Raw genomic sequence first — 16,681 nt, 5'->3', positions numbered from 1 at the left:
GCTATTACTATTTCCTGTTTTTCCCCGCCCTTTCTTCCTAACCTCTCTGTGTAGGCCTGACCTTGTTCCCATTAAAGTTCATTAAAACTCTCTTCTTGACTTCAATAGAATCTAGGCCCCTAATTTGTTTCCCCCTCAGTTTAGATTTCAATGTTCCTCAGGTAAGTCATTTACTCTTGGAAGTGATGGTCTAATCCAGTGGCTCTCAAACTTTTTAGACTGTAACTCCCTGAATCTCTATTCTTCCTAGCCAGGATATAACTGCGCCTCTCCCATTTAACAGTATGGGAGGTGCAGAGTGGTGGTGGCCCCTGAAAGCTTTTCATGACCACCAGATTGAGAACCCCTGTTCTAATCCAATGCAACATGCATTGTAATATACACGTGTCCCTATATTTATACATAATATGCAAGTCAATGAGAGGTGAGAGCTCTCAGCAGTTTGCAGGATTGAATCTCTGACATTCTAATATGACTACATATGACTTGCAAGAAACCTCTTCTTGTGTTAGATTATTTGTATACCACTGCCTTGCATTTTCTGTTACAGCTATTTCAATAGCTGAATAAAAAATTAAATGAGAAAAGAAACAGATTGAATTCGATACATGCTGAAAAATCATAACACCACAGGAGTCTGAACATAAATGTGTTACTAATCATGAAAGTTCCTGGAAGCCCGTGTGTGTATCTGGGCAGTAAGCTTAAAAAATGATGGAGCCAGATGGGCTGATGCCAATATGTTGGAATACCCAGCAAAACATATCTGAAGATCAAAGCAGCAAGTGGAATACGGAAACCCTTTCTAAACAGTGAAGTGTACATTTTTACTCCTATTGTAAATTTGCGACACCTCGTATTCAAATATTCACTTTATCATCTTAAACCTTACTTTGAATGCTCCATATTGGAATGACTCAGGCACATTGCTCAATGTAGAAAATGTATAGTTTATATTTTAAATTTAGTTACATTTATAAATGTTGTCCATAGTAATGTCATGACTGTGGGATTCATCTACATGCCTCAAAAACTAATCAGGGCACTGTGTTTCCATGAATGGTACCATTCAGACAGGCCTGCAGACTAAAATTCTCTAATTATTAATGGAACTCATCCTGATCAAACAGTTGCAGTGCAAGGGTCCCCTATCCCATCCTGCAAAAGTACCTCCGTCCTGATCTGGATGGACAAGCTTTAGGTGCATGTAAGGAGTTCAGATTCCATGGCCCATTGTAAGCTAATTCTTCAGTCATTTTAGTTTGCCAGTTTAGGGTACTAGTTGTTTTGATGTCTTTTTAGATGCGGACATCTGTCCTTCAGTACCTGGGCTCATGAACATGCACAGACCACAGAAATTTCCATTGTGTGGCACCAGCTGAAAAGTGATCTCAGCTTTCTGGAAGACCCTTGTAGTATCAGCATAATCTAACTCAGGTAATAAAGCACATGGTTCACAGAGCTGTAAAGGGAGAAAAATCTCTGTGTATGAAAGACACAGACCCTGGATTTACCAGCAAAATGAAGACTAAGCTTCAAAGGACGACAAACATGAAAAGATTATGGAAAGGCTTGCCATGAACCTATGGCAGCAGCTGGGAGACACTGAAGAAAATTAGAAGATACATCATATGTATGTGCATTTGACAATTGGTAAAAAAATTCATCTTGGCAAGGGGAGAGTGTGGGGTGGAAACTGCACCTTTTGGTGCCAGCAGAAACCATAGTGCTGTGGCTGGGGGAGATCTTAATTCCAAAAGGATAGCATTGCCAACTTCCCTCAGAGGGATCCCCCTCAACAGCCTCTCTCCCGGGGTAGCTATGAAGTACCAGTTTCCAATTAAAGTTCTCGCCTCCTGGCATTACCTCTGCTCATTACATAAGGAGGCATGTATTTGGGGGATGGCACTATACAGTGCTTGTGGAGTAGCGGGAGGAAGAGTCTGAAGTGACATGACTCAAGTACGACCCATTTCCAAACTGCAGTTTGGGAAGCTCTGATGAGAAACGCATGATTGAATCTTACAGACATTTAAGATGGTAATTCAAATGAATGGCCAATGGCAAAAGCTCTGGCACTTCCAAGCAACAAGATTTATTTGGACCATAGAGTAATCACTGGAGTTTCCTATCATCGTAGGAAACAACCGAACTACAACCTGCAGCAGCAGCTAACAATAAGAGTGCTGTCTCCATGCAAGGTTTTTCTCCCCAAGGCTGGATCCTTGAGGTTTAGGATGCACGTGTCATTGCAGGAAAGCAATCAAAAAAATCTGTGTGTGCTTCACCCTAGCAACTGATCATGGAGTCCTGCCTCCCTAGAGGCTCCTCCCCCTCTGACTACCAGGTGGCTGCTGTTAGTTTCCTGACTTACTCCTGAGTGCCTGCAGCCCTGCTGTCATTATTCCACCCTTGTGCACCGGGAAGTTCTATGTCAGGACTTCAACTTTCTGCTTGCGGGTATTCAGGTAAGGCCTGTTGCATGGCCTCATTTGTGAGGACCCAAAATCTATTACACGGCGGAATGTAATCTCACAAATTGAGTGGTGAAAGCCTTGTTGCTTGGGATACAAATGTAGCCAGGACAGAGCATTGGAAAACTTCCTGGAGAGAGCAGCCCTGCATTGCTGAGCAGGAGAGATTAGGAGATAGATTTAGCCAAATTAATCAGCTGAGTTTGTGTGACAGCTGCAATCTTGACTGACACAAAGGATTGAGCCAGGGACCTCCAGAGCTAAAACCATGAGCTGCTGTTGGAGCCATGCTCCCTAGCTGAGAGCTGTAACAGACTCGTATCCTCTGGGCACCATGTGTGGCGGGTGAACCCCCCTTTTGGGGAGGCTAGCCCCCTGACCCCACCCCTTCTGCCCAAGCACACACCCCCATCTGCTAGAGCCCCAAGTCCCCGTGGCCGGAGGAGCCCTAAACCTGCCTCCCTGCGGCTGGAGGAGCCCCAGCAGGCCCAGCCCAGCTGTGCTGGTTGGCTAGAGCTCCCGGGCTCCTGGCCTGACCCCACCCCAGCTGCCATGGGCCACCAGCCTGAGCCGCCACCGGCCCGAGACCCAAGCTGAGCTGAGCCCCCACCAGCTTCGGGGGAGAGGAGGAGCGAGGGCAGGGCCTTGGGACAGAGCATGAGCATGGCCACAGGCCTGGGATAGGCGAAGCTTAGCCTCCCCTGGCCTTTGATACCCACCGCCCATGTTGGGCACAGAGGGTGAACATAACACACTGCTCAGTGTGTTATGCTTGCATTGTTGCAGGCACTTCAAATATTCTCCTAGCCCTAATGCGTAGCAGACTGACGCCCAAGTTCACAGCCCTCCTCTCACATACCACCCTCTGCTCACATGTTTCAGTAGTGGAACGGTTCTTTCCTCAGACAACAAAACTCTCTCTGGAGAGAGCCAAATAAACACCCTTTCTACAGTGCTGCATAAATAGCCTTTTATAGCTGGAAACGAGGGGTACCATTAAGAGACAAGCTTAGGGGAAAAATCCAGTCAAACCTACCAGCCTTTAGGCCATGTCGGGAATGTTGTAACAGCCGCATGAAAGGTTCTGCGTAACCTCCTTCATACAGTGGCTCTTAACAATGAACGTCTAATAAATGTACAGTCTGCAAGAATTTACTATACAGTAACTAATCAGATTTATATCGTCACAAATGTCAACAGCTCTGCTTCTGTGATTTATAGCAGTCCTTAATTACAAGCTATACTAGGATATGAGATGTAGGACTCCAATTGTGCAGTGATGTTATACAATTGCACCTTGGTCATAGCGTTTTGGAACAACTACTTAGTAATGCTGTACAATCTGTAAGTGACCATTTTAAAAAATAAATCTTGACACCACTGTCATGCTAAGCATTACAACGAAATCCCAGAAGAAACCACTGTAGGAAATACTAGGGCTTATTATAACATAGAACAAGCCTCCCTCCTATTATAAAAGGAGTGTATACTGGGGTTTTCTGCATGAAAGCTTTTCATCAGTTTCCTAGTCAGGGCAATACCCTGCTTCCTATAGCCTAGAATAATGGAGTACGTTCAAGAGCAAATTATGGTTCTGCAAACGTTCATTACCTGGACACCGTGGGCAGCACAGTTGTGGCATGTGCACTGGAGTAGGGCAGTGTAGGCTTGGACATCTTATTCTGCTGCATAATACGTTCCCATTCTGGGGAAGGAATGCAACAATTAAATGCATGGATTGGGTATTGTGCCCTCTATTCTGCATTTAGGTATTATGGTGAAGACTGTTATGGGCCAGATTCTGATCTCAGTTACACCAGTGTAAGCCTGGGGTCGCTCCACTGATTCCAGATTTACACTGTAGTAACTGAAATTAGAATGTGGAATAAATCCACAAAATAGCATAAATGCTTTCAAATCAAAGGGAGCATCTAGAAATGGGATCTCAACAATTTTCACTTGTGTATTCAAGTGTCTTTTGAGCCAAATTGTAATTAGAAACTGCTTTTCCAAGGCTAAGGGATATATAACGAATGACAGGTCTCTGAGGCACCTCCTGTTGAGGATTCATTTGAGAGCAAAAGAGATCATAGAGTCTGTAATTTTTAATTCTTCCACTAAACCTGCAGAGAGTCCTCTGTTCTCATTGTATTGATTCCCCAATAGGCAAAGAAAACCAGTTGGTAAATAGTTATTTTTCTAAGAAATATGAGCAGGATTTGGGAATAGGGTTAATTATTCATAATTAATGTAATATTCTGTTTGACCATATCTAGGTTTGATTTATAATTAAAGCACAGGGAATATTCAGTCTCCAATGTCTCTAAACCATCTATGTTACACCAGAAAAGACTATCCATGTTACTCAAGAAAACACTATCTATTTCAGATTTCCACTTCCCATCCTTAATTCATACCCTTATGAAAGCTGTTAATGTTTGTAAATAAGAAAGACTCTTCAACATGAACATTGATGCTGTGCTATGTTTGTGAATGATTGTAGTTTCTGGAGTAGCGTGAAATAAATCCATTTCAACTTCACATGGGCCATCAGAATACTATGAGACTGGTGCAGCCAATCAGTTTCCATTCGTTTGGGCTCCAACACGTACATTAGCATGCCTTGATATGGTCCCATCACTATACAGAAACATTCCTTGTCATCATCATAAAGTGCAATTCCACTCTGAAAAATGACTCTAAAACTTTGTGTCTCAATGATTCCAGATTGGATGTGCTGGGGTTGCAAAACACAGGCCAGTCTTTTTGTTGTAAATTCTTTGGGGCACAGCAACTGTCATTTACTATAGGTCTGCACAGTGCCTTGCGTGATGGGACCCCACACCGATTGGTTCAGAGGCATTGCTGCAGTATAAATGTTAAATTCTCTGCTGATGTAAATGAGCCTACCTCCATTGGCTTCAATGGAGATTTTTGCCTATTTACATCAACAAAAAATTGACCCAAAATGGTGGGTTTTTTTCAATTACCAGCCATTCAAACTCAACCTGAGCTCTGAAAACCAAGCTAGAGTCTTTCCTTCTTGTGCATCATTAACATAATATGTTCTGCAGGCCAAGTGCTATCCTCAGCGACACCATTGCCTTCAGCGGGTTTACACTGTTGTAACTGATTAGAACGTAGTAAGCAATTCTGATTATGATAAACAAGGAATAATAGAATTCAGCTCCCTCTTTCTTAGCTGTGTCTGCACTGCTTAAAAAGTAGTAAACTTTTTAGACACTGACGGCTGCAGATTTGACTCTGAAAACACACAGGAAGCAGCTCTATTGAGTAAGAAGGTGCCCTGTTTATAGAGTCACTTTTCAGAGTAGAATAATGATCTGGCTGTTTATAAACACTTCGCTTAACTGAACCTAACAGTCTGTGTGCAATTCTAACTCGACCTGACCCTGCCTTGTGGGAGATAATGACTTCTCTTTAGGTACTCTGCTTTACTTTGAACCCGTAAGCTTTTGCTTTTAAACAGGAACATGCAATCACTGTAAAACATGAAATACCAATTACTACTAATTTACTGCTGTATTTTCCCCCTTAAAATAAGAGCCTTCTCACTATAGGTCAACATTCAGGTGGCATTTCTTTGAGCTAAATCTTTGTCCAAGCATGAAGCTGGAGTAAATGGATGAGCACTGGGGATGTCCACAGGAAATCCTCCCATCCAGGCTGCAGAGTGGCTGTGCTTCTACTCCACAGCTACTTTTGCACCACTGCAAAGAGGGGGAGGAGGGAATTGGCTGGTGGATCCATGTAGTCCTGGATCCACTGAGATGCAGGGAGCCACTTCTGGGCTCTGCTTGGTGGTGCACCTACCCTCTATGCGGCCATGTCAGGAATGTTGTAACCACCTCATGAAAGATCGTGCGTAGCCTCCTTCATAGGGTGGACATGGTCTTCTATCCTACTTCCACCCTCCCATATCCCTTTGCACCAGTTCTGTTGTCATTCAATCCATGTGTGTTTGTGGAAACAGGATTTTCCCCACATGAATCTTATGATGAATGGGTTTGCATGGAACATGGCAGTTCTCCTTTAATGTTAATATCTATGAGGCTCATATGCTGTTTGCATTCCACATGATTTCCTTTTCCTCCAGCTCGTCTAACTTCTTTCTAAAAATCACTGATTGATGATTTCTCTTCAGACACCTAAAGTCTCAAATTAATTTCCCCCAATCCCCACAATCGGGAAGGCACCACCCTTTAAGCAGTTTAATGAGCATTTTACCATTCATTGATTCAGAAGGATTTTTAAACATTCATGGAGGGTTAGCAAAAGTGAATGGAAAATCCTCATAACTTTAAAACTCTGGAGTGTTACATGTGTTAGTGATTCAAATCCCTGAACCGTGGTGGGTTTTCTGTATAGTCCTTTTAGAGCACTCAGGGAGAAATTCTGCCCTCCGATATGCCCCCCCAAGCTATCTGTCATGTTGCCAAGGGGTCTATCACTGTGGTATCTAAACATCAATCACCAACTGAAGGGGACCTGATCATGCCCTGAAACCCTATAACTTTAAAAAAGATACTTTCCCCCCTTTTCGATACGTTTCTGAGCAGCAGAAGGAGAAGATATACACCACTGCCAAGCTTGTGTGCTACTGTTTGTATGTGTGCATGAAAGTGAAGTAGCAGATTCTTTAGGATAAGTGCTGCACAGGGTCCAGTGTTTTATACTTGCAGGGGGATAAATGGTCAAAAAGAATTTATTGAGCACTAAAGATAGCAGACCAAACGCAACATCTGGAGTGTCACGTGGTAGTGATTCAAATCCCTGAACCATAGTGGGTTTTGTGTTTAAAATGGCTATAAAGCACTTTAAGGGACAAATTCTGCCCTCTGATATACTCCTCTCCCCCACCCCAGCTAACTGTCATGTTGCTAAGTGTCTATCACTGTGGTATCTAAACATCAATCACCAATTGAAGGGAGCCTAATCATGCCCAGAAGGGCTCATCCTTTCATGTCAAAGCCAATTCTCCCAACTCCCCAACCCCTTCTTTTCTCCTCCTTCGTTCTCCCTGCCTTTTCCTAGATTTTTATAAGTTGTGGCATCCCAGCCTAATTCCCCCAGTGCTCTGAGGGAGATTTCCTTACTGTGGGAATGCCTTACTGGAGAGGTTGGTGTTGCATTTAGATCTCAACACAATCTTGGGTTCAGTCTAATCTTCCATCCAAAACGGTGAGGACCATATGTGGATGCAGGATTCATATTAGTCAAGATTTTATGCAAAGAATATGTAAGGCTGATGCCTAGTTAAGGAGTCTCTTGCCTGTTCCATCACTGTAAAAGGCATGCATGATCTATGTATTTTTGCCAATATTGCCCTTCTCTGTTGAGGCAGGGGATCCCAGCTGTGGAATACCTTTTCACTCTGCAGTTGCTGTGGAAGCCAATGGGAGCTGGACACTATAGGAGAGCAGGATTGGACCCCACTGCCGTGTAAATACAATGTAAGGACTTGTACTCAGTTAAGAACATGCTAGGAGTCACAAGAGCTAAACCTGAATTGACCTACCTCTGAGCAAAGACAGTTAACACAGTAAACGAGTCCATAGGGTTCTAGGTAGGGATGCCATCTTTCTCCTACACGGTACTTCTTATCTTGAAACACACAGTATGTCTCTGAATCTGTTAAAATAATATGGAATAGAAAGAGCGATGAATTAATATTCCCTTTCAGTGCAGGAAAGCAGTGGTAGCTGTGGTATCTCAATTAGGACTCTATGTAAACCTCAGGTAGCTGTGTTTGTTTAAGGTGCAAAGAAGTTCGTAAAGAATTCTACTTTTTCCTTTTCTTTGAGATCCCAATTTAAAAATGAATGCCTTCATATTGGATACCAGTTGCTAGCCAAGAAACCCACCAGGTTTCTGATGTGGTAGCTTTCAGACTGGGTTGATTCACCAGCCTTTCATATCCTAGAGACTTGGGTTCAAATCCTTTGTAAGTCACAAATGAAAGCGCTTAGTCCCTCAGCCTATTTCATAGTAAATAAAATGTTCCCATCTCAAAGGCATGGCAGCAGTCTCTGCTCAGGACAGCAGAAGTGTTGAAGGACAGAATGAGGAAATGTGCATGTTCTATATTTCCATAGTTTAAGAACCAGATCAAACAGGAGCATGTCATGTTATTTGATACAGTGTCTTGATCTTATCTATGCAGCAGTGTGCAGGATATCTTTAGAGGCCTATTTCTCAGCAAAGGCCTCTAATTTCACAAGTATAGTTTTCCACTTGCAACTAACAGCAAACACAACTGGTACAATTTAGCTATCTACTTATGTGATGCTGCTTTGGTAAACGTTAATGTCAAGCTTCATGATAAATTATCACCCTTCTTAAAAACACATCTCCTAACAACACACAAATACTTGTCTCCCAAATGTTAGAATGAGAGTGGAATGTCCCTTAGCATTCAGTCTGCTAAAAGCAGGTAGCAAGATGCAGGGATTACTGGTAGCATGTGTAAAGTGATCTGCTTTCACTTCAGACAGCTGCATGGTGAATGACGCTTAGTGTCTGAAAAAGTAATGAGCTGAAGTTGCAACTGGAAGTTGCTGAATTTTCCTGTGCTGCCTCTGCTCTGGGCAAGGCTAATTTGCACAGGTCTTTCTTGTGAATAAGCTCAGGAGAGCAGAGACTGCCTTCTTTGGACCAATTCAGCTGATTTTTTGCTGCATCCCCTTGCTTAGGACAAGAAGCTGGGTTGGAAAGATTTGACACTCTGTCTGTGACGACTCCTTGAAGTGCAAGCACTGAGCTCAGACACAGGCCGAAAGAGCTGCACATGCAGGTAGAGAAAGGCACTAGGTGTCTCCTAGCAAGACCATAGTCTTCCTATAGATACTGGAGTGTGCTGTTAGTTACTCCTTCTGCTGTCACTCACTCTTTCTGAAATGTATTAACATCTCCCATGGATCATTTGGTTTCTAGAAATATTTCCTTTGTCTTGTTTATGTTCCTTTCTATATATCGCACCAAGTTTTTGACAGTGCCTGGATCCTTAATTTTCTCAAAGACTATTTCATCTCTAACCCAGTTAATTCGTTTTTTGGAACACAACAGGTCTGCCTTGGAGGAGGTTTACACTGGCTGAAAACCTCAGCACAATAGACTTATGGATGGGACAAAATCCAGATAATCTGTTAGATGTTTATAGAGGTCACTAAAATGCAATTAAGCACACTCTGTATGCAGGACATTTGAAGTAAAACAGATCTGGCAGCTTGATGTGTTATGTTCTTTATGATGTGATGAAAACTGTACAGTTTTAGGGAAATAGACCACAATTTATTTTGATTTGATTTTACTAAATGAAAACAAGCAGACACATATTTTCTGTGTTAGGCTCATTTTAATGCAAAACTGTTGTTAAAGTTCTATTACATATAAAAATTTTATTTGACACACACAATTGATAGACAACAGGAAAACCCACATTTAGTTTAATATGATAGATGCATTATTCTTTTGAAGTTTACTTACGTTTTACTTGTTCCGATTTACCTCCATCTATGAAAAGGAGCCAGAGCACACAGGAAAAGATAAATCGAAAGTCCTCCAATCTCCATTTTTTCCTCATCTTTGCCAGCAAAAAGGAAAGAAAAATCCTTCAAAGGGCAGAATGTTGAGCTGCTGGGAAGAAAATGTGAAAAGACTTAAGACTGAAATCCTCTGGGACTACTTAAGATGAAGGTCTCCAATATGATTTCAACCAACATATAAAAATCGACAGCTGCCAGAAAACAAGACAAGACAAAACAAAACAACAGCAAAAAAAAGTCTATATAGATCTTTGTTTGGTGGAAACATTTTAGGCTTGAGATTAAATTGCTTCATTTGTGGAAAATGGACCACATTCCCTTTCATAAAAGGTGAAAAGTGGGTATTACATCTTATGAAGTCCTTCTCTGATTGCAAAGCAAAGAACTTGCAAAGTGTAAGCAGTCTAAATACTTAAAACCCTCTTTCACAAGAGAAATAGTTTGTTTAGAATCTTTTCCATGGACAGAATCAGATCTTTTGTATGTAAAGAAGGAAGTATGAATGTTGGTTGTAATGCCTTAGCTTTGCCATGGTAAGAGTAATCTGAACCTTGAATATATGTTAACCCTTTAATGTGCATTCCCATTTATTTCAATAGGTTCAGGATTTCACCCCAAATTAATTCATCCCCCATCTCCTCTTATTTTGGGACTCCATAAAATTGATTGTTCAGGAGTTAACTCTTACCGTTTCCTTGAAACCTGTTTTAATAACCCCTGCATTCTGCAGTTTTATGCTGAAGGTACAATATGCAAATGACATGCCAGTCTTTATTCAGGCAGCTCTTTAATATCAACACCCTGTTAGCATGGAGCATAGTCATCAAGTATGCCTGGCCCTGAAACCTGCACTCATGGTGCCAGAACGCAAATTCTATTTGCCTTTTATCTGACTTTTTCAAGATGGTCAGTCTCCTTAGAGTGAAAAGAGGAAACTGATCAAATTGTAATTAACATGGGTCTTTTTTTAAAAAAAAAATCCAATCTGGAACAATAAACTAATAAACTTGTGAACCACAATAAAGAAAATTATTGTCCCATTAAAAGGACAGTTGGGAATAATTTACAGTGTTATTCATGTGGGTTTCTTTAAACAGTCTCAGTATTGGTTTTCCTTATGAAAGTTTGAAAAGTAATTCACTGTTGGCGATTTAAACAATTATATAAACTTTTAAAAATATGTTCAAGTCATTTGACCTTTTTAGATAAGTCATCTGAAGATGACTTGTCAAAAATTGAATGCTGGACCCAAATTTCACAAGGTTTCAGTGATGCATTTTCAAAGCAGAAATATTTACTGTACATGTAAATTAAAAAATTAAGGACAATTTAGAGGAATGGAGAAGCACTGAGAAAAAACAACCCAAGTTCACCTTAAAATACTGTTTTTCAAATTCTCCTTAAAGAAACTAAACAAAATGCTTATACAAGCTACAAAGTAATCATTTTAAGTCATGTACTGATCAATAACACTTTTTAAACATCTATTCTTTCTGACTTGGGATTCTATAACAAGGGGCTGATAATATGGATGATTTGATCTATTATGTATGGTTTTTCTCTCTTATGCTATTTCTTCCACTCCCAGTCCCCAAAACAACACCAGAAGCATGACTATCTACCCTCCCCATTCAAAACCATACAACCACTCTGTCTACTCATCATTGACCTCTGGCTGGTAGTGTATAACCTCATTCTAAATAATTTAAAATGCATCTGAGAACATTCAAAAGCATAATGTAACTTTTAAAGGGTGCTCTTTACACAATAGCAAAATAGAATTTAAATTTCTTCTTGGGAACAAGAAATAAAATTTCATTTGAGGAACAAAAGTTCATTATCATTTTTCCCCTCAATGTGTTCAGATCTCACAGGACATTTTCTAAGACAAATACTTTTAAAAAAACTTGTTTAAAATGAAAAAAATTGCAGTTTAGTCTCAGTATAACATGCCGGTATTCAGAGCAACAGTAGCATGCCTTAGATCACTAGAACTGGCAAAACGTGGGCATTTTAAATACTCCGACTTTTTTTGGCTGCTGTCTGGTTGTTTGAGCAAAAAATCTTTGTAAATGGAGCACCATTACTCCTCTTGGAGTCTTGGGAGCACTTTGATTGTTAGCTAGACTGGAAAGAACTCAGAAATGCTTTCATTTCAAAAAGTCATTTCTTTAAACCCCATCTGGCTTAAAGGAATGTTAAATAGTACAATGAAATAGAGGAATTAACAATGGAAATTAAATGGATTTTTAATCTCTTTAATGTCAAACTCATTGTTACAATAAACCCAAGCACAGGTACTTTTAGCAATAAACACATTCCCTCTATTTTTGAGCAATATCCTCAGTTGAAAATATGCTGAGCTAATTAATTGCTATTAAAATTAACCTTTTTATTATCCATTATTGGTAGTCATCAGTGAGAACCCCATTGTTAATTAGCATTACCCAGGACTGAAACAAGGCAGAAAACAAAGCCCTATTTTCATGTCTTTTGATTTCCAATAAATCCCATTTAATAGCTAAAAATGACAGAGCATGGGTCCACACTTTATATTATTAAAAGGAAGCAGAAATGTTCAAAGAAAATTTGAATACATTTTTAAAGGTCAGTGACATGATCAATGTTATTACATGCAACTAGCCACCAAATATATTCAGATAAACTTTCTCCTAGAAGTTTAATCTGGTTAGTGAGCACAAGATGTAAATGGCAAGAAATGCAACACATTAGTTTAAGAAATGTCAGTCACGGATGGAGTGGCTTGCTGTCCTTTTGTAACATAAAAATGTACCACTGAGAACATACATTGTTGTTTTCTCATCGACAAAGTGCAGTAGGGGGGAAAGATTTCCTAGGCTCTGCATTAGGCTTGTTTTCTTACAAGGGCAGCCAATTGTAATAAAAGCTAGTTTGATGCAGCCCTGGCCAGAGCACTGGCTTTTAATGGTTAAAGCCCGTGTTACTCCTATAGGACACAGAGGACTGTGTAGCCTTTGCAGAGTTCTCAGCCCCCCACCCATAAGCGGGACGAAAGTTGAGTTCAAAGACTAACTTGAGCGGGGTCACCTGGGGCAGAGGGGAGCGGCTTGCCGAGTTCCCTAGCCGGCGAGCCCCATCCAGCCCTGCTCAGGGACACAGGGAAGCCAGCCCCCTGTGGCGGGCGGAAAAGGGGGCAAGCGAAGGGTATGTCACCTCCGGGAGACCGGAGCGGCAGCCCCCGGCCAAGCGGCAAGCGAGCCAGTCCGAGCATCAGCAGCGAGGAGCCAGGTGGGGGGATCCCAAACGGGGCTCGGGTTCGGAGAGGACCAGCGGGCCCCGGTAGGTGTGTCGGTCCATGCCACAGCGCCCTGCTCTCTCTCAGTCCAGCCTTTCTCCTGCGGCCGCCTGAACACCCCCCCCCCCCCCCGGTCCCTGCCTGGCTACGGGCGGAGGGGAGAGACGGGAACAAACCTGCTAAGAAGGCAGAAGCCGGAGGGCTGGTCAGTTTCCGCAGCAGCCGCTGGAGACTCAAGTGGCTCCCCCTGGAAATAGGCGAGGGGCTTTGGCTGGGCTGGAGGGGAGGGAGAGGCAGGGATCTCACCCCCTGTGACTCAGTAACAGCCCCGGTGCCATCGGGCCCCCCTTCGCTCCAGGAGCCGCGGCGATGGGGAGTTCTGGGTCCTATAAACCCCCGCCCCCCAAATGAGCCGGGGTGGGGGGGACAAGCCAAGAGCTGATGGAGAGTCCCGGGGAAGAGCTGCCCAGGGTCTGATGTTGCCCTGCTGGGGGGGGGGGGGGAGAGAGAGGAGGGGCCTCTGCCACCTACTTTCCTTCCTCTTGCAGCTGCTCTGTGAAGGGCCGAAAGCCGGGAGCCCGGTGAGCGAGAGCTGGACCCAGCGCCTCGGAGGATGCTCTTAAATGAATCCCTCCCTGCACCCCCGCAGAGCCGGGAGCAGGAATGTAGCCAGAGCCCCGGGGATCCGCCTTCCCCTCCCACCCTCTCCTTTCTCTGCACCCCCCTCGCTTCTGCCTGGCATACAAGTGGTGATTGACAAAAGTTTGGGGTGGAGTTTGTTTGATTTGGGGGGTGGGGGCGGGGCCGTCTAAGGGAGGCAGGAAAGTCAGTGCGGTAGGAAAACGAGCTCTTTCCATGGCAGGGATCTTAGAGCCTCTCCCCTCCCTCCCTCTGTGCAGGGAAGCTTCAAAAGATCCTCTCTACTCAAGTACACTTCACCCTGAGCTTAAAGGGGCCGCTTGCCCAGATCCTGGGACTAGTGTCCCCCCGCCCATTCACAAGCTTGCAGGGGACGGTGAGCCACAGGACAGGATGGTTCAGCTTTAAATGCCGGATACTTCATTTCCAGAAAAGGAAAAACAAATTCTGCCTATCTTTAGACAGCAACTGGCAATGGTCATAGTTTAATAGAAACCTATTAAATGTCTGTAGAAATTACTCTATACACTTAGATTTACTAGAGAATGAGATCCTGTCTGGGGGTGGGGATGGGGGGGGGGTTGTAATCATATAGAATTCTATCACAGCACTAGACTTCACTAATACATTCTAAAGGATGGTTTAAAAATTAAAAACCATAGCAAGGTTCCCATTTTCTAACAAATTGTATAGGGCTTCCCCACAAGGCAAAGCTTTCAGTTCTGCTCAGTTTTCTTAGAGGTAGAAATATAAACCAAGCTGGCTCTGTAACAGGCTTTCCACACACACAGAGCGCAGATCGTTGCTGGACTGATTAAGTTATTGTTTGTTAGGATTTGTCAGGCACCCTTTTTTGATACTCATGGCCTGGTCTGGTTTATTGTGTTAGAAGGTTTCAAGGTCATACTGAAAATCTGTTGGAACTAAATTAAACCCATGACTCATGACATTACATGCTTGGTCAAACATTCTTGTTCTTCTTGTTGTAGCCCCTTTAACTAATAAGAAGAGATCAGCAAACCCTTGACAAATGATCTGAGAGAAAGGGTGAGGTATGAAAAGACATCATGTAGGGAAACAAATTACAGCCTATTTCCCCTTAGTTTTGTATAAGGGTATTTGGGAGTCTAATACTGCTGAGAGGTCACAAGTCTCCCTGGACTTCAGTAAATCCCATAAAATTGAAAACCGAGTGCAACTTTTATTCCATCTATTGTAATACTAGACCAGATAAAACACTAGACATACAGTTTATGGAACAATCTTGCATTAGCAGGGAGATGGATTAGATACCTCATGGCTGTTTTCCAGCTCAGTAAGTAACTGGGGTTGTGTACTAATATGATTTTACAACTCTTAGCATAAACCCCCCATGCTCTGAAGCTAAACATTATGAAAAGATTTTAGTGTATGCAAACACAATCCCCCCCAGTTACACCTCAGTCTAGATTTTGGGTGTAAAATGTATTGACCTCACACACATATTGCTAAAGGAAGAAAACTTCACTGATTATGAGGAGATCTCAGTAATGAAGGTGGAAGCCACTGCTGCAGAATGACTGCCAGCACTTCTCTTGGAATGGGTGAGTTACAGGCAGAGGAAGAAATGTGCTTGCAGAGAAAAACAAATGCCAGGATTCTATCAGGAACATGATCCTAAAATTCATGGGTGGGCAGGGAATCCTACTAATTTGGGCCCTGATCCTGCAAAGACTTATCAACAGAACTACTCATATTGGATAAACTTAAGCATGTGCATAAATCATTGCAAGATTGGAGCCTAAAGTTCTGAGATAAAGCTGTGCAACACCTAAGGAGTTTGCGCCTTGGAACATTTTGCCTGGTCTGGTAGCGTGGCTCTGGTCTACAAGACAGGTTTAATGTAGTGGGTGAACAACTCCCCTGTATGCACTCAGGCCCTGGCTTCTGAGCCAACCACCTATGACCTCTGAACTCAGCGCTTGATCCAAAGTCTAGTTAACTAAAATCTTCCACTGACTTCAGTGAGTATTGGACAGAGCCTTCCCAGGGGATACCCTAGCCTCTGTTTGCCAGAAGCTGGGAATGAGCGACAGGGGATGGATCACTTGATGATTACCTGTTTTGTTCATTCCCTCTGGGGCACCTGGCACTGGCCACTCTCAGAAGACAGGATACTGGACTAGATGGACCCTTGGTCTGGCACAGTAGGGCCATTCTTATGTTCTTATACTTTTGGCAAGTGGGGAGCCAGTCAGATGTGTGGCCACTTGCAAATCCTTCTGCCTTCCCATTTCAGATGATGTGGCCTTAATCTGACAAGCTAAGCAGGAACAGACCTAGAGACCTCCAGGAAACGTAGCAGACACAGGCATAACAAGGTCCATTGGCTAGACATTGAAGCCAGATACATTCAAGTGAAATAAAGAATGAATTGCCTAACGAGACATGGTGGATTCTCCATCACTTGAAGTCTTTAAATCAAGATTGGATTCCTTTCTGAAGAGATGCTCTAGTTAAACCAGAGATTGTTGGCTTTGATTTGATGCAGGAATAACAGACTGAAGTTTCATGGCGTGTGTTATGAAGGAGGTCAGGCTAGACGGTTATCATGATTCCTTTCTGTCCTTATATTCTGTGAAAAAAAATCATGGTGCCATGGGAAGTGGTGTTGATGTCAGTTTTCCCTCTGAGTCCAAACTGAACCATTTCCCTGCATGGCGTCAGGAGGAGCTATGTTGCTAAGG

At 42.7% G+C, this 16,681-nt stretch overlaps 2 protein-coding genes across 7 annotated transcripts in view; one reads left to right on the top strand and one right to left on the bottom strand.

Annotated features, from left to right (window-relative positions):
• Window positions 1-16,681, bottom strand: part of CHRDL1 (chordin like 1) — a 161,395-nt gene that overhangs the window by 38,865 nt on the left and 105,849 nt on the right. For 2 of the 6 annotated variants that reach the window (XM_084638919.1, XM_084638924.1), the window contains exons 1-4: window positions 13,493-13,728; window positions 9,981-10,127; window positions 8,014-8,126; window positions 4,086-4,179 (exon numbers count right to left, since the gene is read on the bottom strand). In XM_084638919.1, the coding sequence (XP_084495045.1) occupies window positions 4,086-4,179; window positions 8,014-8,126; window positions 9,981-10,077 (304 nt within the window). In that variant the 5' untranslated portion in view covers window positions 10,078-10,127; window positions 13,493-13,728. Of the gene's footprint in view, window positions 1-4,085; window positions 4,180-8,013; window positions 8,127-9,980; window positions 10,131-13,492; window positions 13,729-13,847; window positions 13,989-16,681 lie in introns of those variants that run through there. The other 4 variants (XM_084638920.1, XM_084638922.1, XM_084638921.1 and 1 more) reach the window with 4 other exon arrangements.
• The window catches only part of PAK3 (p21 (RAC1) activated kinase 3), a 217,470-nt gene continuing 213,928 nt past the window's right edge, over window positions 13,140-16,681 (top strand). Inside the window, exon 1 of the mRNA XM_084638916.1 lies at window positions 13,140-13,360. The gene's annotated coding sequence lies outside the window, so the exon portion shown is untranslated. The remainder of the gene's footprint in view (window positions 13,361-16,681) is intronic.

This window comes from Lepidochelys olivacea, assembly GCF_965140295.1.
Source record: "Lepidochelys olivacea isolate rLepOli2 genome assembly, chromosome: 9".
NCBI lineage: Eukaryota > Metazoa > Chordata > Testudines > Cheloniidae > Lepidochelys > Lepidochelys olivacea.
The sequence above is the reverse complement of the archived record's forward strand: the minus strand, read 5'-3'. Positions and strand labels throughout refer to the sequence as shown.